Source organism: Zootoca vivipara, chromosome 11 (genome assembly GCF_963506605.1).
Source record: "Zootoca vivipara chromosome 11, rZooViv1.1, whole genome shotgun sequence".
Taxonomy (NCBI): Eukaryota; Metazoa; Chordata; class Lepidosauria; order Squamata; family Lacertidae; genus Zootoca; species Zootoca vivipara.
In genome coordinates, this window is record NC_083286.1 from 42,128,698 (window position 1) to 42,155,251 (window position 26,554).

The window sequence follows — 26,554 nt, forward strand, 5'->3', positions numbered from 1 at the left end:
GCCGTGCACAGAAACGCTGTTTACCTTTCCGCCGGAGCGGTACCTATTTATCTACTTGCACTTTGATGTGCTTTCGAACTGCTAGGTGGGCAGGAGCAGGGACCGAGCAATGGGAGCTCACCCCGTCACGGGGACTTGAACCGCTGACCTTCTGATCGGCAAGCCCTAGGCTCTGTGGTTTAGACCTTAGAGACCAACTAAGTTTGTCATTGGTAGGAGCTTTCATGTGCATGCATACTTCTTCAGTGTGGATTTATGGTATACGTGTTATTAATTTGTACAATGTTTAAAATACTTTTTTAAAACAAACAAATTGACAAACGATTTTAATCTCCAAAACAGCAGAGCCTTTACTGAGGGAGGATAGTCTTATTAGGTTGGTCCTGTAACCTCAGTGCCCACCTACCTGCCTTCTTACTTACAACCATCTTTGTGAGTCGCCCTGTCTGATAGTTTCCTTTTCCTTGTCTCAGGTTGCCTTTCTGGAACTCAGTAGTGAGAAGGATAGACAGAGACAAAACTAGAATTCATGGCATCTGGCCCCACCTTCTACTGGTCTCTGTGCTTTCCATCCTCCTAAACCCAAAAGGCACCAGCCACCACTGTGACTAGTGGGGCATTCTGCTACAAAGAATGCCTTGATTTTCATGGCCACTGGCTATGCTTCAGATGATGGGGGGAAAGATGCTCAAGATGGGTGAAAAGATAGATCTGGGACGAGACAGCCCATTAGGAGACTGCAGCTCCTTTAGGGCTGTAAAGATCAAAACCAGCACTTGAATTGGGCTGGAAAACCCACTAGGAGCCAATGAAACTGACACAACGCTGTCGTGTTATGCTTGAAGTAGTAAGCTGTTAATATTCTTGGTGCTGCATTCAGAACTAGTTTAGCTTGTGAATACTTTTCAAAGGCAGTCCCCCACAGAGCACGTTGAAATAGTCTGATTTGGATGTTATTAAAATGTGAGTGACAATGTGCAGATCATTGCTACCCAAGAAAAGTTTCAGCTGTCATCACAGACATAAACTGGTAAAAGACACCAGATGCCCCTGGACACAGGCAGCATTAGAGCCAAGACTACCTTCAATCTATGAACCCAAGCAGGCTGTAACCTACTCCTAGATCAGGTGATTCCCCAATCATAAACCCCTCTCTTATCCATATTAAGTTTCACTCTATTTGCCACCATCCCTAAATCACTGATCGCAACCTTAGGCTCAAGACATTTTCTGTTCCTTACTGAGTCTCTTCCAAAGTACAGGCAGCAGCAACCATTTTGCGCACATACAATTGATGTTTGACCACCAATGTGCAGGTTTTTTTAGACCAGGAAGAGGGCAGGATGGGTAGAAAATGTTTGCAGAATATCTGAAGAATCATGTTAAACAGGTTAAAATCTCAGCAGGGTTGGAGTAAATTCAGCAGTTTAAAGTATATGAAGATATAATGAGGGAGGAGAATAAAACATATGGAATAACCAGAATATGCCGTTGTAATGGGTAAATATATAGAGCCATGGAAGGGGGGGAGGGAAGTAGATGATTATGATTGTATGAGTAAATTGAATGGAATGTGGAAATTTTTAATGAAAAAAGGGTGCGTGGGGGGGGTTTCAGTAACGAAACTTGTGCAAAATTGTCGCTGCCTGTAGTTTTAATAGCAAAAGCTATTAATTATTTACTCTCATCACATAAGTTAGGACACTTCTAAGTTGGAAGGCCATTTATATATGTTTCAATATTTTTCTTTAGTTATCATTGCAAGGCACATTTTTTTCAGGGGTGGGGGAATTGCTTTATAGGAAAATTGTTGGGCCTGTATTATACTGTATTATATGATGCACAGCACAGGTTCCTTAAAATTTCCATATGGCAGTACATTATGCCCTGCTTCAGTCCTTGCCTTTAACTGACAGTTTCAGTAGTTGATTATTGGGTTTGTCTGACTCAGCAAGGATTAGGATTCATGCACCATTAATAGTTGCATGGCATGCTGCTATCAAGAGATACTTTTTTTTAACTGAACACTGCAACATTACAATGATGAGAAAAGCAATACATACAGAACTTTAATGCTTTTGAACTAGGGATGTGGGGTTTGAATATGAGAACTTTCTGCATCTCTAGTTTAGTGCAAAGGAGAACTTTCTGCATTTCTAGTTTAGTGCTATACCATTCAATCTGGAGCATGGGTGGGAGCATAGCATTGTGACACTGACCTTAGTGGCATACTATATGCCACCTATACAGGTGAAACTCGGAAAATTAGAATATCGTCAAAAAGTGCATTTATTTCAGTAACGCAACTTAAAAGGTGGAACCAATACATGAGATAGATGCATGACATGCAAAGCAAGATATTTCAAGCCTTTATTTGTTGTAATTGTAATTATTTGTCATTGTTGTTTAGTCGTTTAGTCGTGTCCGACTCTTCGTGACCCCATGGACCATAGCACACCAGGCACTCCTGTCTTCCACTGCCTCCCGCAGTTTGGTCAAATTCATGTTCGTAGCTTCGAGAACACTGTCCAACCATCTCGTCCTCTGTCGTCCCCTTCTCCTTGTGCCCTCAATCTTTCCCAACATCAGGGTCTTTTCCAGGGAGTCTTCTTTTCTCATGAGGTGGCCAAAGTATTGGAGCCTCAGCTTCACGATCTGTCCTTCCAGTGAGCACTCAGAGCTGATTCGTCATTAGGCAGGTCAATTATAAATGGAATGTAATTAATGAAATGTAATAGCGATGTTTATTTTTGTATTATTGTAACTAATTTTTTTATTACTGTGGAATTTCCAAAAGAAAGCATTTGTAAAAATTAAAAGAAAAATAAAAAATAATAAGTTGCATTACTGAAATAAATGCACTTTTCAACAATATTCTAATTTTCCGAGTTTCACCTGTATGTATTTATTTGGTTTGTATCACTCTGTTCTTCCTCCACAGGAGTAAAGCTACAGAAATAACTTTGTGGATTGGAAGAATTGGGTTGGAGGATACTGCAAATGGGCTTTGAGTTTGCACTCTGTGCATAATATAAATAGGCTTCACAGATACAGTGGTACCTTGACATCCAAACGACTCAACTTCCGAAGGTTTCGACTTCCGAAGTCGACAACCCCGGAGGTCTTTTCACCGCGCATGTGGTTGGCGCATGCGCAGAAGCGCAAAATCGCTTTCCAATATTATATTATATTAGAAAACCTCAGTAACACCAGTGATATAAACGACTATTCATGTGTTTTATGTGATCTTATCATGGGTATTTGTTGCTGTTGTCGTCAGAGCACTGTCATGAGTTTTTTGCTCCAGGGAAAAAATAATTAATGGGCTGCCTGGAAACATATTATTATTATTATTTATACCCGCCACTCTGGGCGGCTTCCAACAAATACCAAAATACATTAAAATATCACAGATTAAAAACTTCCCTAAACAGGGCTGCCTTTAGGTGTTTTCTAAATGTCAGGTAGTTGTTTATCTCCTTGACCTCCGATGGGAGGGCATTCCACAGGGCAGGCGCCACTACCGAAAAGGCCCTCTGCCTGGTTCCCTGTAGCTTTGCTTCTCGCAGTGAGGGAACCACCAGAAGGCCCTCGGCACTGGATCTCAGTGTCCGGGCTGAACGATGGGGGTGGAGACGTTCCTTCAGGTATACAGGACCGAGGCCGTTTAGGGCTTTAAAGGTCAGCACCAACACTTTGAATTGTGCTCGGAAACATACTGGGAGCCAATGTAGGTCTCTTAGCACTGGTGTTATGTGGTCTCGGTGGCCACTCCCAGTCACCAGTCTAGCTGCCACATTCTGGATTATTTGCAGTTTCCAGGTCACCTTCAAAGGTAGCCCCACGTAGAGCGCATTGCAGTAGTCAAAGCGGGAGATAACTAGAGCATGCACCACTCTGGTGAGACAGTCTGCGGGCAGGTAGGGTCTCAGCCTGCGTACCAGATGGTGCTGATAGACAGCCGCCCTGGACACAGAATTAACCTGTGGCTCCATGGACAGCTGTGAGTCCAAAATGACTCCCGGGCTGCGCACCTGGTCCTTCAGGGGCACAGTGACCCCATTCAGGACCAGGGAGTCCCCCACACCCGCCCGCCCCCTGTCCCCCCAAAACAGTACTTCTGTCTTGTCAGGATTCAACCTCAATTTGTTAGCCGCCATCCATCCTCCAACTGCCTCCAGGCACTCACACAGGACATTCACTGCCTTCACTGGTTCTGATTTAAAAGAGAGATAGAGTTGGGTGTCATCCGCATACTGATGAACACCCAGCCCAAACCCCCTGATGATCTCTCCCAGTGGCTTCATATAGATGTTAAAAAGCATGGGGGAGAGGACAGAACCCTGAGGCACCCCACAAGAGAGAGCCCAGGGGTCTGAACACTCATCCCCCCCCACTTTCTGAACACGGCCCAGGAGGAAGGAGCGGAACCACTGTATGACAGTCCCCCCAGCTCCCAACCCCTCTAGATGGTCCAGAAGGATGTTATGGTCGATTGTATCAAAGACCGCTGAGAGATCCAGCAGGACTAGGAAACAGCTCTCACCTTTGTCCCTAGCCCACCGGAGATCATCAACCAGCGCAACCAAGGCAGTTTCAGTCCCATGATGAGGCCTGAATCCCGACTGGAAGGGATCCAAATGGTCTGCATCCTCCAGGCGTGCTTGGAGTTGTTCAGCAACCACTCGCTCAATCACCTTGCCCAAGAATGGTAGATTTGAGACTGGGCGATAGTTGCCCATATTGGCCGGGTCTAAAGATTTTTTTTAAGAAGCGGTTTAATGACCGGCTCTTTCAGCGGGTCTGGGAACACTCCCTCATAAAGGGAAGCATTTACCACCCCGCGGAGCCCATCGCCCAGCCCTTCCCGGCTCACTTTTATTAGCCAGGATGGGCAAGGGTCAAGGAGACAGGTGGTCGGCTTCACTCATCTAAGCAGCCTGTCCACATCCTCGGAGGTAACAGATTGAAATTGGTCCCATGAAACATGACTAGACAGGGCTCCAGCACTCTCCCTCTCTGGCCCTGCTCCCATGGTAGAGTCTACCTCCCTCCGAATCTGAGCGACTTTATCTGCATTTTTTTTTTTGCAAAAGCATTGCAGGAGATATTGGGGTCCCTACCAGGCCCCAATGACGAAGGTGGTTCGGATAGATTTTGAACCACCTGGAACAGTCTCCTGCTGCTGTTTTCTGCAGATGCGATAGAAACGGTGAAGAAGGTCCTCTTCTCCGTCGTCAGTGCCACTTGGTAGGCTCGAAGGTGAGCTCTAGCCCGTGTCCGGTCTGATTCAGAATGAGTTTTCTGCCACCAGCGCTCTAGCCGTCTCAGCGACTGTTTCATTGCCCTCTGCTCTGGGGAAAACCACGGGGCTGTCTGGGCTCCATGCAATCGGAATCAATCGGGCCACCAGGGAATCAGCTGAAAGTCCATTGACATGGGATAAAACATCCCCTACCGCTCTCTGGAAGCGAATTGGATCCATTAAGTAGTGGGGGCGGACCATCCGAATCGGTCCGACCTCCCTGCAGAGGGGAAGGGTCGCAGAGAAGTCCAGTATAAGAAAGTAGTGGGCTGAACAGGGGAGCACTTGTTAATTTTGGGAATTTTGTTCTGTGTTCAGCAGTGTGAAAGTTGTGTGAGTTGCAGCAAGATATTTGGTGCAGGGAGAGCTTTAAAATTATGGAATACATACAAAGTGTTTCTATGGAAGGTCTCCTGTATAGTACACCACACATAAAGTTCGAAGTGTTAAAATCAACGTGATATATCCCTTCTGTTTAAAATAAAATCTTTAAGCTGCAACTCTAAACCTTCATACTTAGAACTATGGCATTGAAATCAGTGGAATGTAGTTCTGATAAATACTTAACATATTGCTAGGTGATTTGCGGAGCAAAGGACATTGTCCATCTTCTGCAGAGTTCATTTTAAAACACCATGTAATGAGTAAGAGGTGATAAAAGGTAGGTACAATAGGTGAGGGAAGGCAAAGGTCAGTGCAACAACAACAAAAAAGGTACAAGTGGGACCTGCAACAAAATGTTGCACCGTGGAGTACTTCTGTTCAGTTAACCATGCTCTTTTCTAGGCTGTTGCACTCCATTTCCCTTCCCACTTGTTTTTCTCTCCCCCACCCACCATTCCATTGAACATGCTCATTCCGGACTGGGATTTTTTTTGTTTTCCCTTTCCCCCAAAGTTTTGTGCATTTCTGCAAATCATGGGTTCCAGCAAGTCTGCTGATAACTCCCTCTTCTGTCTGGGTGGTAGTGTTCTGGCATTCCCCCCTGGGCTTCCAAAGTAGCAGGACTGTTAACAAGACGATACCATAAAATATTGATTCAATTTTTGGTTAGCAGTGAGATATTTAAACCTATTTCTTTTATACAAAACACAAAAGAAATGTTTTTAATGGATGTTCCCGACGAGGTGTCAAGGCCTTAGTGAGCAGATGAAATAGACATTTAGTCGTGGAAGCCAGACTCAGGGTGAATTCAGATTTGTACGTTCATTGCTCAGGGTGGAACTAAACTTTATGTTATTCACATTTTTAGTTCTTGTGTAGATAATAAATAACTTGGAGGCGGCAGCTGGTGATAAACCAGCATGGAAGTGGGATTTTAACTCATCACTTGTGCCTTAATAAAAAATTGGAGCTCCCCTCCCTCCCAAAGAAACCTGTTTATAATGAGAGGAAAACTCCCGCTGTTGCCACACAGGACCATGGCAGGGGCAAAGGGCTAAATATCCTCTTCTCCAGGACTGGCCAAATACATTTTACTGCCTGAAGAAAAGTAGTAAATGGTACCCCCCACCCCTGCCTCCCACCAAATCAAGGAACAGAGCATCCAAGCCAGGTTAGTTATTTGGGGACCTGAGGCAGAAAATCCAATAAGCATCTCTTCCCCTCCTTGACAGCAAAAATACAGTAACAATAATGCTCCTGAGCCGAGACAGTATGATTCATTCTTTCTCTTACACAGGATGGCCCTAGGTTTGTAGCCACTAGCTACACTTGTGTGCTACAGTCTTTGCTACCGGTACTACTGTTACCTTCCCCCATGTTTTCTCCACATCTAGCATGTTGCTAGGGGTATAGGAAAAACAAGGATAAGTTGTTGGCTTGAAACATCACTTTATTTACCCGCTTGGAACTGGAAGAGAAATGAACAACCCAAAAATCGTGTGTGGCTCCCAAGTCACCAGATAGCTACTACCAATCTGCTATACCTCTGAATTAATGGAATCAAATATTTTATCAAAAATACTTTAATTTAGTGATAGGGTAATATGTTGTTGATTGTCAATATATTGTGATAGGCTACTGTGATAGATGGGTTGTGTGTGTGTGTGTGTGTGTGTGTTGGACTAGATCAGTTGGGGAAACCGTGACTCTTGTGCAACCAGTGTCCATTTTTACGGAGCTGGAGCTGGAGCTGGAGCTCCTGTCTGACTCTATCAGTGATCTGGGCATAGAATTGGAGGCTGCAGGGGCACTAGATGGGGAACCATATCAAGGTCAGAGCCAGAGCTGAAGATAATGAGACCATTGCATCTGAAACTGTTGGAAAGCAGCCCCCAGAAAAACCTCCCAGATCCCAGATCACTGGGACCTATAGGGCTAGAGCCCAGCCCCGCACAGGCACCTTCCCCTGAAAAGACAGATGACTCCTACCACATATCACCAGTCCACCAGTTTAGGGAGTGCACCAGGAGAAAGGCTCTGATACACAGGGATATTGCCTGTCTTCATGCAAAAGGATTGGCCATTAAAGCTCTGGAGTTCTCTACAAGGTGGTGGAGTCTGGAGGAAGTAGTCTGGATACAAGGGCCTCAGGCTACTTCCAACCCTTGTTGGAATGAGTTGCTTACTCTGAGCTATCTGTAGTTTGGGTGCTTAGCCTTGCTGCTCACCCCGACCCTTGCTGTGTTCTCTGTGGGATTTGGCATCAAACAAGTATAAAACAGCTCCTCATCCCTGGACTAGATGAATTCAAAGGAAGTAGTGCTACTTAAAAAGAGCATGATTTAAACTTCCAGGAGAAACAAAGTATACTTTCAGTATATTATGAATAGGCTTTCTTTATTTTAGATTATTTTATTTAGCTCTAATTGTATCAGTATTTCATACAGAACTTAAGAAACTAATGTACGTAATGCCACTAGGGGGCAACAAACGTTTTAGATTAAAATCAAGCTACCAGGCTAAAAGCAGAGAAGATATATACTGTAAAACGTGGTCTTTCAGCAATTAGCGAAAATGAATGCTGAAATATATTTGATCACCAGTAATTTTTTTATCTTATATACATATGAATAGAACTTGGATTTTGGGGTTCAGCTGAACATGAAAGTCTTGATTTTGAGAAATAGCTATAGTTATCCTTGTAACTTGTAACTTTCAGTTCTTTGTGTAAAGAAATGGCTCTATCCTGGTGATACTGCATGTATTGGATACAGAGGCAGGGAACTCAAAACTTCACATGCTCCTCCGCACTACTGCTATTTCTTTTTGCTTCTGCTGGCACTTGATCTTGCAGTTGTAGTGGATAGCCAGAGGAAAATGTCAATGCAGTGTGCAGCAGCTATAAAAAAGGTAAATTCTATGTTAGGGATAATCAAGAAATGGATTGAAATTAAAGCTGCCAGAATTATAATGCCATTATACAGATCCGTGGTGCAACCATACTTTGAATCCTGCTGTATTCAATTCTGGTTGCAACTGGAGATGCAAAGGAGCAGGAAAAATGAACAAAAAAATTGGGAAATTTCCCCCAATTTTTCAATTTCTTTCCTGCCCCCCCCCCCACTGCTGAAGCATCCCTTACCTAGGCTGTGCAGTTGTGGAATGAAGTGGTGATGATGCTGGCAGATTCTGGTGAGATCTCATGAGATCATGCCTGAAATCAGTGCTGCTGCCAGCAGCTGTGGGCACCCCCAGCTGGGGACCCACAAGCGTGCTGTCTTGGGGGTTTCTGCTGCCTGAGGCAGCTGCTTCACCCCGCCTCATGGGTGGGCTGGCACTGGGTGTATGAAAGTAAACAAACATTTCAATTCTACCTATCCTAATATTACTACTTACAAACAGGGCTTCTTCATGGGTAATGTAGTATCTTGGGTTGTCAAATAGAGGTTGAGGGACAAGGAAGCTCCCATTGATGCCAATGGAAATGTATCTCTAAGTTTCTTGAACCTTTTAAAAAATGCAAACAGCAGCTGCAGGGCAGGATAGGGTAGGGGCAGTCGGGCTCAGGATTGCAGGGTCAACACTTTCCTCCTTGTTGTGGTCCCTTTGAAAATCATTGCCCCAAAGCAATAGGAAGAGGGAAAGCTGCAATTTGCATCAGGTGCTACCGTATTTGGTCCTGAAAACCCTTCTGAGCCAGACTCATCTTTGAGGTGTCCAGAAATGAAGTTATGACACTAATCAATAAATACATTTTTACTTCATATTGTGAAAAGCAAAATACTATTTTTCAGACTTAGTGCTGACACACACACTTCCAGATAATTCCTGAGTTTATTATAAATTATAACTCAAAGTATAGTTTTCACTGTATTTTATGAGAGGTGATTTGCTTTGCTCTAACCATATGCTTTAGAATTTTGAAAGAGTAACAACAGAACATTTCCCTGGAAACCAGAGTAACCGGTTCTGTAGATATTACTTTGAACTTAGATAAGTAATTTCTGTTGAGAGTTGATACCATGTGTAGTTTTGAGATGAGAAGGGTTTTTAAAAGTGGAAGTACATCAGCATTTCTCATCGTACAGTTGTTCTAAGACAGAAAAGGTGAGTTGTCCAGTTATCCAGATGAAATACAGATTCTAATGTGATGTAAGAAAGAGTGTAATTTATTTGACTGAATATGAAAGTAGTTAGGGCTTATTTTCAGCTGGAACTCACTTCTGGCACCTCTCAGGTGGGTGCCATTATAAGAGAACAAAGAGAGAGACGTTCATGGTGAGTTCCAGCATCTCTTTTTCTATTTTTTTTTTTAAAGCACTGAAAGTAGTAATACAGTTAACTTTCTAGTTTAGAAATCTAAACTAGAAAACTGGTTAGATGCAGTGGAATGATGGGAGAAACCAGCTGGGGAACCAACAAGTGAAGAAGGCTCAGAGCCCAGCAGTGGTGGAGGAAGCCGCTTGGGTGCCTGGAGCGGCATGAGCTACCCATAGGGGCGGGGCGCACCGCGGGGCCTTCGGAGTCTGCCTGCCTCCTACCACTCAGCCGCCCTACACCGGGGTGGTGGTGGTGGTGGGAAGGCAGTGGGCGGACCGTTTGGGCAGCGCGGAGCCTGCATGTGCCCAAGCCAGGACACACGCCCTCCTGGACATGCCCCCAGAACAATGGTGGTGGGACAATGATGAGTGATCATAGGGAGAAGCGGTAGAAGACTCAGAAAGTGAAGAGGTAACAGTGCTTATAGACCTGGGAGAGTCAGTGGCAGAGAGAAGTCCAGTATCAGAGGCAGAAACTGAAGCAAGGAAGGAGGAAGGCCAAGAGGCAGAGATGGGTCAGGCTGGTGAAGAAACATGGTTTCATTTACACATATTTACACTTGAAGGATGGAGTGTATCTATTTTGTTGTTGCCCTCATAGCTCCAGGAAGCTTGGGCCCAGAGCAGAAGACTGCCATGCTCCCCAGTCTGTGTGTACAGCCTCTCCCAGCCAGCCCCACATGGAGTTCTGCCTGCCCCCCCTTCCAAAACTCTTTTTTTTAAAGGCCAGTTTTCCTTCAGCCTACACCACCACCCACTGTCCACATGGAACTTTCCCTCCCAGGTTACATAATCAAACACTGAAATCCTAAACATGTCCTTTGTCTCTGCTCATCATCCCCTCATGGGAGGAGGGGCTCACACTCCTCTGCTGCCCGGCACAGGGTAATGGTTTGTATCAATTGCCCATTACCTTCCTTCTACTACATCAGGGGTGGCCAACTCCCAAGAGACTGTGATCTACTCACAGTTAAAAACTGGTGGTGATCTACCCAGTTTTGGGGGCTTCAGGTCAAAGTTGTAGGGCTTTTTTAGGGGGGAGGAAAGCCCCATTTCTTTGGGGTGCAGGGCAAAAATGTTGAGCTTTTTTTAGGGGAGCCAAAGTTGTTGAGCTTCTTTGGGGGGAGCCAGTGATCTACCAGTAATCTACCACAGACGTCCAGTGATCTACTGGTAGATCACGATCTACCTGTTGGACGTGCCTGTACTACATGATGGTTTTTCTCCCCAGGCAATTCCAGGGCAGGAAACTAATTCAGTCTGAATTTTTACACTGCTAAGTTTTCTCACACCTGGGTGAAGACTTCAAGTATTTAGTGATCTTCTACATTTACTGAGTCTAGAAATTAAGGGGGGAGGAATCTGGTACCCAGGACTTCTAGGGGAATCTGCCCCCCAACTCACAACAATATGTTATTAAGTGCATTTCTGCACACAATGAAGCGTTATATGTGATTACATTAAAGCTAACAGTAATTGTGTGTGTTTGTGTGTGGGGAGAGTCCACTTAAAAAGCCTAATCTATAGTTTTGTTGTAAACATATCTACCGGTATGTTGGTACATCAGTTCTTCCCACTAGTATTCCTTTAATATTTTTTCCTGATAAAACACAGTGGGAGTACATACTAGCACATGTCAGAAGGGAATAGTACTATAAGGGAGGTAACACATTGTACATATTAATTTTTTTTGCTACCTCTGTTGCTACATCACTTCATTTGTACTATTGCTATTAAGCAAATTCTTCTTACCACATTCTAAGATTTAAGTTGCATCAATCATTTTCTCTGGGGAACTGAGAGCAGCTGATCTTTCTTAAATGTGAACGAGGTACTGTTTAAAGCTTCTTTTTTAAAATAATGATTGTATAGCTGTGAAATATGCCAGCTGATTTACTTTCATTATCTAAGAACTACAAGCCAAAATGGCTGATGAAATACATTAAAAGTCACTTCCTTTTCCATGCTAATCAGATTAATACGTGAATTTTGCAGATAACACTAGCTTCAGTTCCAAGAATCAGAACTGTGAAAAGGCTTGATTTACTCAAAAATCTGTTGTGAAGTATCTTTCAGTACAAAGAGCTGAACTCATTGATTGAAATACTTAAGTCTTGTGTGCAAATAATTTTGTTTGATTTCTATGAATAGATGTCTACGTAAGTTAGTGGAAGATGGAGGAAAAAAAATCTTTTTCTAAGTTATCCACCTTTAGGTTTTTATTCTACCAATGTGTCTGAGATTTTGGTGCCAGGTTCTCTTTGCCACTCTGCCCCCACTTTCTCCAAGCCAAAAAAGGCCTTCCCTTGGGGAAAAGGGAGATGGGGGTAACAGATGATAGGAGGCAAGGCTCTCAATAGTTGTGAATAAAATGTGAAACTTTAATTAGGTTAAGTACACAATGTATGTCTTTTAATTTGAAGTGAAACCTCGTGATCTACTTCATGCTGAACTTAAAATAGAAGTGCCTTGTAAACATGTTGTTATGTTTTGGCTATCTAATCTTGCTGTGCATAAGGTTTGAAGGATGATATTGTTCATTGGCCTTAAGAACTTTAAAAGAAAATATTTTCAAATGGCTTAGTATAACATGCAGAAACAATATACTGTCAGGAACAGTTTTTGTGATTGCTTATAAATAGAAGCTGCTTAGGAAGTTTAGTATTGCTTGATGACATCTGCTTTGCAATTTATACAGTGGCATCCTTGGGCCAGGCACTTGAAGAAAACAAACACATACTTTCAAAAGACTATCACTGTGTCAGACTGTGCCTTAAACTATGTATGTCATGCAGTGTTATGGAACTCATAAAATGTCACAGTACTGCTTATGAGCAATAGTGGTGCTTTTTGCAGACCTCTCATAACTGTGTCTCATCAGATTAGAAAGTGTCACATGTAGCACTTATACCGTAATATATCAACCTTGGAAACCCAGTCGCAGATATTTCATAAAATGTTTTGAGATTATCATTTAATATTGGTACCCCCAAAATGTAATGACTTATGGAAATACATAAAGAGAAACAAAGAGGGATCAAAACTGCCCACCCTGATTTAATCCAGATTTTTCCTTTCTGGAAAAAAATCAAAAAAGTTTTTAAAAAGTTTGCTCCCAACTACCCATTTGTGATCTCTCAACAACCTGCAGATTAAGCCCCTGCTTGGAAGCACTATAGTATTCCTGTACTGTTTGCTGTTGTTCCAGATGCATGTTTGCCTTCATAAATTTTGAGCAATTTGCAGATCTTAAACTTAAAATTAACCTGATCCCGCTAATGATACACAAAGAAAGAGGTGTGTTTATATATGCATCATCCTGCTGGGAGTATAAAAGGCTGCTGAGCTGGAGACAGAATAGAATTTCAAGGCAGCAATCAGTTTGCAACTGTGGTTCATTCCAAGCATGCTTCCAAATCAGTGACAATACTGATCACCCCATAGATATGGGGATGTAGGCTTGGGGGCTGGTTTAGGCATTCCTTTCTCCTTCCCATCCCCCCAATGAAGTCCTCCAACAGTGCATGTAGCTGATGGGGAGAGCTGATTTGGCATTCTTTTGTATCAACAGTCTTAGTCCAGGTACAGTAATGTAATAAATTTAAAAAGCATCTAGATAAATTGCAACAATATTTTATTTTTTTAATGTGTCCAAATGACAGGTGCCCATAATGAGAGCCTTTATTTAGCTTTGCTCTTTCTCCTTTGAATTCCTTTACTATTCATAGCTCAGCAGTCATACTTATTTTAACTACACTTGAAAGGAGCAGACTTACTTACACAGCTGCTGTTCTCCCCAAAGCAGAATGTTGAAGTATTTAGAAGATCATATATAACAAATCTTTGCTGGAGAAAAAAAACACTTTTCAAACATCAATTGTTCAATACAGTATATTAATATATCTGGGACTGAGAAGTCATTGTTCGGTTTAGAAATTGATTTACCTCTTCAGGAGTAGGAGTTGTTATAGTTGCTATAGGGCAAACTTTAAAGAGAGGTCCACCTGTCTGGTTGGTTTACTTATACACAAATTACTTCTTCGGATCATGGCAACAGTGCTAATAATGCAGCAGTTTCCAGCATGAAAATCCTATTTCAATAAAAAGTATGCTCTAGGCTTAAATCTTTTGCCTCTTGAATACAAGTGCCTTAAGATTCCAAATGCAGCTTCCTGTTTCTGCTCTTCTTTAGTAAAACCTTCCCTTTACACCTTCTTTTGCATCCATCTTGTACATCTTTTCCAGCCTTCATGCTGTTCTGTCAGAGAGCCTTGTTATGAATGTCCGTACATCAGCAGCTGTTGGGAGCAAATACTGTCTTTCACATCAAACAATCACACTGGGTAAAATATGCAAAGGCTTGTCTTTATCTTCATTGTAAATGCAGTTCTGCATGCAGAGCACCACAGTACATAAATGCTTAAGCTATAGTAGGAACAATATTGTCTCACCAGTAACAAAAAGTCTATAATTCATTTCTTGCTCAGGGTCTTAGTTTCAATAACCAAAATGCCATCATGACAGAAAAGAGCATTCAGATCTTTTGTTTCAACTCTGTCTGGCAATTTGTATTGTCTAGTAAAGCTTCTGGCTATAAAGCCATGTTCATCCATCCTGGGTCCATGCTGAGCTTTGATCAGGAGCCAGCCTTCAAAGGTTTGAATGATAACATCTTCAGGACGGAACTGCACAACATCTAGTAACACTTGAAATTTAGGCTTTTCTTCATCTGTATGGTTCTGCTCTGTTTCAGCAGTACTCTTGACTGTATGTATATTCTTTGTCTGAGTGGCTGTGGCTGGGCCTGGCAAGGCATACAGAGAGTGGTTTAGTTTGCACGCATCCAAATCTTGATCAGCAAAATGCTCCTGATAACGTGCTGGAGTTTCCACCCAATGCCGTATAACTACTCCTTCCATTGCTGAAACAATGTTGATAAAGCTGCTGCTTTGTTCTGTTCAACTGGAACAGAACAGTCTTGAACAGAGTAGTGTACCCTTTCCCAGTTGTATCACCCACTTACAGACTAGTTTATCAGTTGAGATAGTGTGTTATTTTTAGCTCTGGCAGAGCTTATTGCTTCACTGGGTGTGACTCAAATCCAGAGGCATGCTGCATCTTTTGACAAGCTGACAATTGACCACTATTTATAGGACTTGTGCTTGAGCTGCTTTGAAGGTAGTCATTTTCAATAATTGGCATTTGTATGACATTATTCTACACTTTCTCTTTTTTGTTATGATTCAGGGTACATCAGTATATTGTGGCATATGCCCCCCTTTATTCTTATTTCTTTAAAAACTATACTGTTACAGTGAATGCAAGTTGTTTATGCTCTTGCCTCATGAGCAAGAAGTTGATTGCTCTGGATGTTTTCTTCAAGTACAAAGCTTGAATCTGTTTATTGAATGGATGTATAACATTGCCACTGGAGGTTCAAGTGACCTTGATGATGTGGAGTGCCTCTTTCCAGCTCCATCTGGTTTGCCAGCTACATCCTCTTTTGGACAGAGGTTACCTGGCCACTGTAATTTATTACCTTGTAACTTTCAGATCAGCCATAAAGAAGGCTGATCGCCGAAGAATTGATGCTTTTGAATTAAGGTGCTGAAGGAGACTCTTGAGAGTCCCATGGACTGCAAGAAGATCAAACCTCTCCATTCTGAAGGAAATCAGCCCCAAGTGCTCACTGGAAGGACAGATCGTGAAGCTGAGGCTCCAATACTTTGGCCACCTCATGAGAAGAGAAGAATCCTTGGAAAAGACCCTGATGTTGGGAAAGATTGAGGGCACTAGGAGAAGGGGATGACAGAGGACGAGATGGTTGGACACAGTGTTCTTGACACTACCAACCTGAGTTTGACCAAACTGCGGGATGCAGTGGAAGACAGGAGTGCCTGGCGTGCTCTGGTCCATGGGGTCATGAAGAGTCGGACATGACTAAATGACTAAACAACAACAACTTTCAGACTGTTTTATTATAGCATGCTTTACATGGGGCTGCCCTTGTAGATGACTTGGAAACTTCAACTGGTCAAAAATTCAGCAGCCAGATTATTGAGTTTCCATTTAAAACTTGCATAACCCCTTTTGTTGTTTTTTATTTTAAAAAATAGATATACCAGCTTCTGGGCCCAATTAGTGTTGTAGATAAAAAGGTAAAGGACCCCTGGACGGTTAAGTCCTATCAAAGGTGACTATAGGATGCGGCGCTCATCTTGCTTTTCAGGCTGAGGGAGCCGGCGTTTGTCCACAGACAGCTTTCCAGGTCATGTGACCAGCATGACTAAACCGCTACTGGCACACGGAGGACCGTGTTATAATCCTAAATAAAATAGGGCCCAAATATCTGAAATATTGTTTCCTTCCCTGCAGAATTTCTCATGTGTTAAAATTGGCAGTGGAGGCTCTCTTAGTAATTCCACCACCCGGGGGTAGCCTGGGAGAGGGCATTCTCTATGGCAGCTCCTAAGTTGTAGAATTTCCTCCGCACAGAGGTGCACTTGGCACCTTTGTTATATAGTTTTCATCGTATGCTTTACCCTGGCCTTCGGCAGCTGAGATATATATTTTAAGATCCATACTACTTTCTTGACTGTAATTCAGTTTAACTGTTTTAACATTCTATTTATGAATTGTGTCAAAACCCATCAGTCCATTGGTATCAGCAGGGAAACTGGTGAGTTCTTTTAGCCCTAGGAGGCGAAAAGAAGAATCTGTAGATCCACTGAGGCTACCTGGGTCTCAAGCACTGCAGGGGAAGCCAAAATTCCAATAATGTGGGGGGTGGGTAGGTTTTTAGCACTAAATGCAAGAATGGAAATACAAAGATAATTTATTTTGTTTCTTATGGTCATTAGGATGATGAAGGAGATGTGAAAGGAACTGAAATCCTTCTCTTGTCCTTTGCCAGTCTTCCAGAGCCTTCTTCCTGGCTTCTGAGATTTTGCCAGGAATTTCTACTACATTTTGAAAAAATAAAAATAAAAACCCAAACTAAACAAACTTGCTTGCTAGATTGTATCCTTGCTATCCTTACATAAAAGAACCATGCAATTTATAAAGCTGTGTTCAGGAGAAAGCAGTCTGTTAATTGCATAGAGGCTTTATTACACCAAGGTTCCAGCTCCTTTGCTCTCAGTACATAGATAGTTTGAACTTAAAAGGCCTGGTGAACCAAAGGATTTTTTACATTCTAATAATAAAGCAATGGGAAATATTTTCTATTAAGCATTACAGTATTTGTTAAATTACCCAGGAGAAGATTTTTGTCCTGTCAGTTACCTGGGCTATCAAATGTCTTATAAAATTAAGTCCCTTTTGAAAATTTGTGTTAACATTATTACTTACATTAGTTCAGTTAACTGTAGCTTCACAAAAACTGAGAGGTGCCTTTATAAACAAACTGTCTGGGAGACTGGTTTGATTCTACAGATACACTGAAATGCATGATATGATTGCTGAGTCATATCAGCAATGTATTAAATTTTATTTTACTTATTATTGTAGTGGCCATTTGATTAAGCAATAAATCATGTGAATTACAATCATGAAAAATGAGATTTTCAAGGTTTGCAGGCCACAGGTTGGCTGGGCTCAGTCCATACGCATAAACCATCCCACCAGCAATATTGATTTGCCCCATCTAGTACTTAAAAACAAAATAAAACCAGACTTCTACATTTGTAATATATTCATTTAAAGAATACTGTAACTAGTTTTAGAATGCAAAAAGTTCTGGATTTTAAACACCAGTGGTTGCAACACCTTCCAAAAATGGTACTGCTCCAACTCCTTTCAACTGACTCAGGGTTGCCCACCCAAGATTTTCCCCTAACTACGGGTAGATTTTTTCAAGATCACTTGGGGAGAAGAGGTAATAATTTAAGGAATATGTTAATTGTAAGTAGATAAAAACTTTGGAACTTAAAATAAGTATTCTTTTTCAACTTAAATGTTTCTAATGTACTCTTACAGTGCAACCATGTGCTTATTTTTCAAAGGTTAAGTTCCAGTGTGTTCAATGGGGCTTACTCCCTTCTAAGAGCATTTTGGAGTTCATCCCAAGGCACAATAATATATATATAAATACTTTGAATTGTAGGCCTATCCAATATTAGTCATATTCAGAGTGGACCTATTGAATAAATGGATATGACTAATTTCTGAATAAAACTCACTTGGATACAACCCTTTGGGTTTGGTGACAGGGTTATAGGTATTTTGGTGTGAGGAAAACACAGATTTTTTTTTTACTCAATTCAACTGAAAATGTGACAGCCCCCCCCCCCATTGACATGTAGGCAAGCTGCAGCTCTACTTGGTTGCTTTTTTCCACTTCTTATATTTGTTGTTGAGGCAGAGACACCTTTGAAGTACAGGACTGAACTGGAACTTAACATCTGATAACAAATAGAACACGCTGCACGTTCATAGAAAACTGTAAAAATAACTCTCTCTACTTTTGACAGTCAGCTTGCTATTTCAAATGTTTTAAAGAAAAACTGTCAACATCAGCACCGTCTAGTATGTCCCGTAGGTTGTCCCACTATAGGGCTTAATGGCATCTTGAATGTTTTGTCCAAATTATTTTAGCTTGAATATGGCAGCGATGCCTCTAATGAACTCAAGTAACATACGGTCTCGCTGCTCAGAAATCCTTGAGAGCAGATAGCACTCTGGAAATTATTAACGGGCAGGTCTGTGCAGGCCACAGTAAAACACTGAATCTTGAAGGGAAAGTATCCAGATGCCAAATCTGTTTTGTGTGAGACATATTTCTATAAGCCAGTCATGCAAAGCATTGCAGATTTCAGAGTTTATGTGCCCTAAAGGATGATGTGAAGCAAGTTTCAAAACAAGTTATATACATAGTAACAATACTTTGTACTTAAAACGTTTTATGTGCTTTGCATACATTATTTCAGTAATCCTTGCATAAATGCCGTACTATAGTACTATTATAGCCCTATGCTGTGTGTTGTGAGAGACAGAGAAAAACACAGAAGCTTAAGGCCACCTAGTAAGATATGGAAAAGTTTTAAGTTGGGACTTCTAGTTCATAGCTAGTCGCTCAACCACCATTCTCAGAAACACGAATCCTTAAATATATGAATAATGACAGAACAATTGTGTGAATGAAGTAGCTTCATTTTACACAGCAACAAACTTGTGTTTGCTTCACAAAATGCTGAGAGATGCAGGCCAACAAATACGGTACTTGGGACAGTAGGTTTGTAAACAAGCATTTTGGTTTCCCTGCATATGTCCCAGTCCTCAAAAACTGCATTTCAATCAAGAGAAAGCTCAGGTGATGCTGGAAAGATAACTTCCCAGGTAGGAAAAGTGATAAATCCATTAAGTTGGATTTGTGGTGTGGAGGGGTTCTTTTGTGCTTCTTGGTTCAGCATTTTGATTTTTTGGATATTGAATGCTAGCTCTTCCTATGGTGAGTGAATTCCACATTAGATCTACTTGTGCTCATCAATAGCTGCCAAGATTGTGGAGTAATTAATATGGAGATGTTCATAATGGCAGTGAGTCATGGGGTAAATTGTTATGACTGGAGCAGGATCATTCAGTAGAGAGGCCACTTCCATCTAGCTGAATTCCTATCACAACCAGAAATGCCAAGCTATACATGACAGTTGCTGAATCTATGATCTCTGATACTCAAGTTGTAAGAACATGTGGGGTCCAAATTAAGGAGCAAAAAGAGTGCACTAAAACCTTATCCCTTCCACAGCTTACCTCCTTGTAGTCTGTTGCCTGAACTCCTCCCTCACAGGCTCCAGGACTGGAAGTGAGTCCTTGGAGAGAAAAACATCAAAGATGATGGGTGAAATGTACTCGGAGTCGAGAGTGAATTTCATGCTCTTTATTCAGCTCATAGTCATCGAGGAGAAGAGGAGAAGAAGAATGGCTCTTTTCCCAAAACCATCTGCTTATATACATTATTTACACAATGGGCCTTGCGTGATTGGCTACTTCAGGGCTACACCTGTGGGCCAATTATATTGTGGATTGACTTCTGCCTGCAGCCTGATTGGCTGCTCCTACAGGCCAATCAGGTAGCAGATTCACTTCTGCCAGCCGCCTGATTGGCTGCTCCAGCAGGCCAATCAGGTTGCGGATTCACTTCCACCTGGAGTTGGATTGGGTAGCTCCCGCTGATTCTGAATCCTATTGTTCTAGGATTCAGCTCAGTACATAACAATGGGCTATGGAGAAATAAGTTGTGGCAGGTCAGGGTTCATTTTCCCTCACTCACCCACTCATTCCTTCTGCTGTTAAATTCTCATCCTATCCCACAACACATAACCCAGCATATCTGGGTTTTAAGCACATGAGTCTGCAGCCTTCATATCTAGTATTAAAAGAAGATTTATGTATTCATGATTGATAAGTCCATCCGTTGCTATTGGTAATAATGGTTATATGGTGGTTATATGGCACTTCTATGTCTCAGACTCCCAGTTGCTGGACAGCAATAATAATAATTGTCTTCATGCCCCATTCATGGACTACCATGAAGCATCACCTTGCTTGCTGTGGGAAGTGCTGGACTTGTTAGAGCTGTGGTCTGACCTAGCAGGACTCTTTATGTTTTATGGATTGCAGTTTAGATGGCTAAACTGGCCCTACGATAAAGCTGAACCGATAGCTCAGATCTAAGATATTGCAAAGGGATTTTCAAGGCAGTTTAAAATCAAGAATTAAGAATTTTAAACTGAGACAGCAGCAATGAAATATCACTAAAACCCTACTAAAAAGTGCCACCTCAAAAAGAGCAATGTAGGTATGGTGGTCAATAGAGGCCCTTAAAGGCCAAGGAGCTTTCTAAACATAAAGGTTTTAAGACTATATTGGAAGGCCAATAAGCAGGGGGCAAAGTTGATCTCTCTGGGGAGAGAGTTCCAAAGTCTGACTGCTACACATTTTCTTAATTGAGGTTTTCAAATGTTAGCTGATATATAAGTGAATTATTTACTTATACTTTCTTTAAACATGTATACATAGCAGGGGCATTGCTAGCCGCTTTGGCACCTGGGGCGTCAAAGCGGAGGCACCCCCGGGGGCGGTGACGTCATGATGTGCGGGCGTGGCGCCCCTCGCTGGCACGCTACTCGCCTCCGTCCACGGAGAGAGCGCACCGCAGCAGGAAGGGAGAGCGTGCATTGGCTGAGCAAGCCCTTAGAGAGATTTTCGCCGAGTGGCTGCCGGGACCAGCTTCCTCCCTCGGCCAACGCACGCTCTCCCTTCCTGCTGCAGTGTGCGCTCTCCCTGGACGGAGTCGAGGGGGGCCCCAGCAAGGGGCATCACAAGCGTTGCCTCGCTGGCCCGCCCCTCACCTCCACCCAGGGAGAGCGTGCAGCAGCAGGAAGGGAGAGGGCGCGTCGGCCAAGGGAGCAAGCCGGTCCCGGCAGCCGCCTGGCGAAAACCTCACTAGGCGCTGTAGGGGCTTGCTCAGCCAACACGCACTCTCCCTACTGCGGCGCGTGCTCTCCCTGGACAGAGGCGAGGGGTGGGCCAGCGAGGGGCGTCACGCCACCCACAAGCATGATGCCACCTCGTGTGCGTTTTGGGGAGGGGCACGTGTTTTGGGGGCAGTGTGGGCAGCCGTGATGGTGCCCCTGGGATCACGTTGCTCGGGGCGGCCCGTCCCCACCGCCCCTATCTTCCTACACCCCTGATACATAGCACAAATGATCAAGCACATGCCAGAGTTTACTTTCAGTTTCAGTTGATTTCTTGGATTAGGAAGTTGCCAAAGGTATCGGGGAAGGTCAGTTAACAGTTATACTTAATTATGTGGCACCTAAGTCAGGGTGGTGAGTGCTGCAGGAATAAACAGAACATATATTTCTAAATACCACTCCAATTTTTACTTAAAATGTTACTTAAAATGTTTACTTAAAAGTGAAAACTCCTGATTTTCATGCAATTTGGGAAAGTAAGTATGCTGAAGATTGCAACTGAATTGTGTTAAGCTTTGGGGTGTAAAGAAAAATGTGGTTACAACAGAAGCACAATTTATTTGGAGAGCAGAACAGACTGAACTCCATGATCTGCTGCCCCAAAATAGCTATACTAGACATAACTTGGTGCTGTTTGTACCAGCTGCCTCAGGTCCCATGGGCCAAAATGCTACTTGTCTGGCCTTATGAGTAGGATGAAATGGCCCTTGTAGGGCTGTGCCAGGCAGAGACTAGGGGAAAATACCAGCACACTAGAAGTGTTGTAAGTTACCTCTTTATGCATTTTCCAAGAAAGTGTATTTTTGGCCTGGCAACTGGTGTTATGACACACACTTATGATATACAACAGAGATGGTAAATATTTGCTTCATGGGCCAAATCTAACCTGTCAATCCAGCCTATAGCACTCTCCTTGGGCCACATTCCTTCCTCCTCACTGATGGCTGCACAATTGTATTAGCAAGTGAAGCTTGTATATGTGGATGTGTGAATAAATCAATGAATGGATAGCTCTGTGTTTATGCTTTGACCCCACCATCACTGATACATGACCCCAGTCAGTTCTCTCTGAGAACGTCTGGCCCATAAGTGCAGGAAGGTTCCCCACTTCTAGTGTAGCATTAGACGAGAGACATTTACCATATTTTCCTGTGTATAAGATGATTTGGGTATATAATTTGAGTCGTCTTATACATGGATGGTGAATGCACAGGGGTTTGGGCTCAGGCGCGGGCGGTCTGGGCTCAGATTCAGACTCAGGCTCTTGAAATATTGTAACCCTAACTTTGCGTGACCTCCACATTTTGAAAATAAAAACAAGAGGATTTAAGGCTTAAATGAGAACTGTAGTAGGGCTAGAACTGGGGACCGCAGGAAATTTGAGATAGATACACTAAAACAGATTGACATCAAATGACCTCTGTACTTGTGTATTTCTTGGTGTGTAAGCAGTATATAAATATGTAAATAAATAATACCAACAATTCTCATCTAGTGATGTGATTCTTAAAAGGAATGTATTTTGTTCCTTTACTCAAAAAGTAAAGGCAGCCCTGTTTAGGGAGGCTTTTAATGTTTAATAGATTACTGTATTTTATTTTTCTGTTGGAAGCTGCCCAGAGTGGCTGGGGAAACCCAGCCAGATGGGCGGGGTATAAATAATAAATTATTATTATTATTAATATTATTATTATTATTATTATTAACAAATAGGCAATGCAGATTACAGTTTGGCTCCTCAGCTAAATGCAGGCACAGTTCTGCTGCATTAGTGTAAGAAGCTTGAGCATAAATAAGGTTTCTGACTCAGGGCTAAGCAGCACTTAGCTCTCTACTTAACTTAGCCTTTCCCTACAGAATGACTCTTCCACAGGCAGGCATGAAATAATTAAGGAAAATCTCTCTCTAGGAAACCAAACGGATACGGTTATGATTTTTTTTTTGGGGGGGGGTAGCAAGTATTATGAGAATCTTCTAATTCCTGGATCCAGCACAGATTCAGTTCCTGGAATAGCCAGCCTAGCTTCCTGGTGAAGTAATGACCTAAGAAAGGGTCATTGAGGTAACAAAGGAAGTGGCTCTGTGCCAGAGAGCAAATGGGTAGGCCCTCTCCCTCAATTGTCTGGTACTTAGAAAGACAAAAGCCAGAGTTAAGATTTGAGCTATGTCAGCTGGAAGCTGGCAGGTAGCAGGCTGGGCAGCTGGGAGACACAGCTATATTTGATTTCTGTTGGAATCCAAGGCTGTAGCTAGGGGGGAAGCAAGGCCCTTTTGGCGTTTTAATGCTGTGAACCCATCCATTGTAGGCTCAGGTTGTATATATGTGTAACTAAACCGTATATCATAAAGACGCCACAGTCTCTGCTGTGCCTTATTCTGAGGAAACCAAACCCAGTGTAAGTGCCTGGAACCCTGGAATCTTGCACTGCTCTGAGATTGGGATGGTGTGCTCAGACATTCCTAAGATAGTAATATGCATGTCTTACTGATGTTACCGGTCAACTTAGAACAACACTACCAATATTCCTGGATTCCAATACAGTGGATGCTCGGGTTGCGAACGTGATCCGTGCGGGAGGCATGTTCACAACCCGCAGCATTTGCAACCTGCAGCGACGTGTCTGCGCACGCGTGGGTCATGATTCGGTGATTCTGCGCATGCGCAAAGCGCGATTTGCCGCTTCTGTGCATGTGTGAGCGCCGAAACCTGGAAGTAACCCGCTCCGGTACTTCCGGGTTCGGCGCGGTGCGCAACCCAAAAACACAACCTGAAGCGTCTGTAACCCAAGGTATGACTGTATATTGAAACCTTGCAGATGTGGTACTGTACTTGAAATGTAGTACAAGTTCTAAAGGGCATGTTAGGATATTTAAAAGACCTTTATAAGAAAACATCTGTGGCATACAGAAGAGGCATGGTCTGCAGAACGTAATAGATAATGAGTCTATGTTGTTAAATTTTATACCATTACATTGCTCTGCAGCCTTACTCCTTTAAAAAAGCAAAACAAAACTGTAAGCATAGTCCAGGCACCCCCAAACTTCAACCCTCCAGATGTTTTGACCTACAACTCCCATGATCCCTAGCTAAGAGGACCAGTGGTCAGGGATGATGGGAATTGTAGTCCAAAACATCTGGAGGGCCGAAGTTTGGGGATGCCTGGCATAGACAATACAAGTTGAATGGCACACTCAGAAACAGAAGTTTCTTGAACATTCAGTGTGGAGAACAATTCTGTATTATTTGAAAGTTCACTCTTCGTTTTAATGTTAGTTGGCTTTTATAGAATGTAATCCTAATTTGGTATTTTGATACTTTGGGACCTGTACAGTTACCCAAAATTTGATCTGTAAATTCTAAACACATCCCCAGGAAAATGTATTATACTGACACCTTGTGGTTTGGAAAAAATACCACAGGAATACTTTAGCGCAGAGGTTTTCAACCTTTTTGAGTCCATGGCTCCATTGACCAACTACATACTTTCTGCAGCACCCCTGTAGGATTCAGGTGTCCAGTTATGTCACCCCTTTCCTGCAGAGCTGGCAGCCTCTCACCTTTTTTCAAACATCCTCCCTTGTGGAGTGTTCCCTCAGCCTCCTCTCCTCTCCTTGGGAGTTCTCTGGGCAGCTGCCGCCGCCGCCACCGTTGATCTCTGATAAGCATCGCTCCCCTGCCCCAAAGAGAGACGCCCCTTACTTACACTGCCCCACATGGGCCTGGGACTTGTCTGTCCATTCCCAGCAGCAAGGGCTGGCAGACTAGCTGGCTGGGTTCCCTCTCCCACTTGCTTGCTTGCTTTGATGCCACATCAGCTCCAGGCAACCAGCATCTGCTGGCCAGCTCCAGAGGCACAATTTACCTGGGCAGCTTGTAGCCAGGGCAAGGTGAATAGAGAGAGAAGAAATAGGATTTAATTTTGCCTAATATGAGAATGGTATTATGAAATCACAATAGCTTTGCAAAGACATGGAAAGCTAACTACACACTTCAAAGTACATGACTTTCCCCAAAGAATCCTGGGAACTCTACTTGTTAAAGGGTGATGTGAATTGTAGCTGCAAGGGGGAAACTTGAGTTCCCAAGACTTTTGGGGAAAAGTCAGGTGCTTTAAATGTATGGTGTGGATCTGCCCTTAGTATGCAATCATATTCAGCAATTTTCATTTCTGCTAACAAGCATAGAACTTAAACAAGTCATGAGTACAGTTGTACCTCAGAAGTGGAACAGAATCCGTTCTGGAAGTACGTTCGACTTCCAAAGCGCGGCTTCTGATTGGCTGCAGGAAGCTCCTGCAGCCAATCGGAAGCCGAGGACATTCAGCTTCCAAAAGTAAAATAAAAAAATTCCTTCAGTAGCACCTTAAAGACCAACTAAGTTTTTATTTTGGTATGAGCTTTCGTGTGCATGCACACTTCTTCAGATACCATGCATGCACACGAAAGCTCATACCAAAATAAAAACTTAGTTGGTCTTTAAGGTGCTACTGAAGGAATTTTTTTATTTTACTTCGATCCAGACCAACACGGCTACCTACCTGTAACCAGCTTCCAAAAGAACATTCGAAAACCGGAATCCATTATGTTTTTTTGGGGGGGGGGTTAAAGATGAATTTAGATTTATATACCACTTTCTTATAACAAAAGATTTCCCCACTCTTTAGTGCTTATGGGTTACCCTCTTCTCTCACACTTTCTCAGACTATCACTTGGGATCCTCCTATTTCACCACTCTAGAATAGCCACACTTTTTCACTCACAGTTCGTAGTAGAAGAGCGGATTAATGTTCTTTGCCTGATCTCATTCCTTCCTTAACTAAAATGTATTATGCTTTTTCTGGAGAAATCTAAGTCAGAAATCTAAGTTGTATATGACAGGTAAAAATGGTTATGGTTAATGACATTTATACTATGATATATATTTATTTAAATTTATTATTGGCCATGGTTAAAGTCTTATATGATATATTATTGATTTTATAACTTTTGTTTCAGTTAGTAGGTTGTTCTATTCCAAATGTGGGTAATTCCAGAGTAAAAATACCTTTTCATAGACAGAAGGAAAAATA

The 26,554-nt window shown here is 42.6% G+C and overlaps 1 protein-coding gene across 2 annotated transcripts; it reads right to left on the reverse strand.

Annotated features, from left to right (window-relative positions):
* Window positions 1–5,738: 5,738 nt before the first annotated feature.
* HSPB3 (heat shock protein family B (small) member 3) lies at window positions 5,739–20,208 on the reverse strand. 2 transcript variants are annotated; one of them, XR_009558330.1, is made up of 2 exons: window positions 19,759–20,208; window positions 5,739–8,588 (listed from the first exon to the last, which is right to left on the reverse strand). XR_009558330.1 is itself a non-coding variant. In XM_035100707.2 (2 exons), the coding sequence occupies exon 1, from the start codon at window positions 14,925–14,927 to the stop codon at window positions 14,481–14,483; it is 447 nt and encodes a 148-aa protein (XP_034956598.1). In that variant the 5' UTR covers window positions 14,928–18,305; the 3' UTR covers window positions 5,739–8,588; window positions 13,789–14,480. The 2 variants fall into 2 exon arrangements, 1 of the variants encoding a protein (XP_034956598.1); XM_035100707.2 differs by lacking the exon at window positions 19,759–20,208 and adding an exon at window positions 13,789–18,305.
* Between the last annotated feature and the right edge of the window lie 6,346 nt (window positions 20,209–26,554).

Excerpts from the sequence above, each read along its gene's own strand:
- HSPB3 (XM_035100707.2), bottom strand. The coding sequence starts at position 14,927 with ATGGAAGGAGTAGTTATACGGCATTGGGTGGAAACTCCAGCACGTTAT.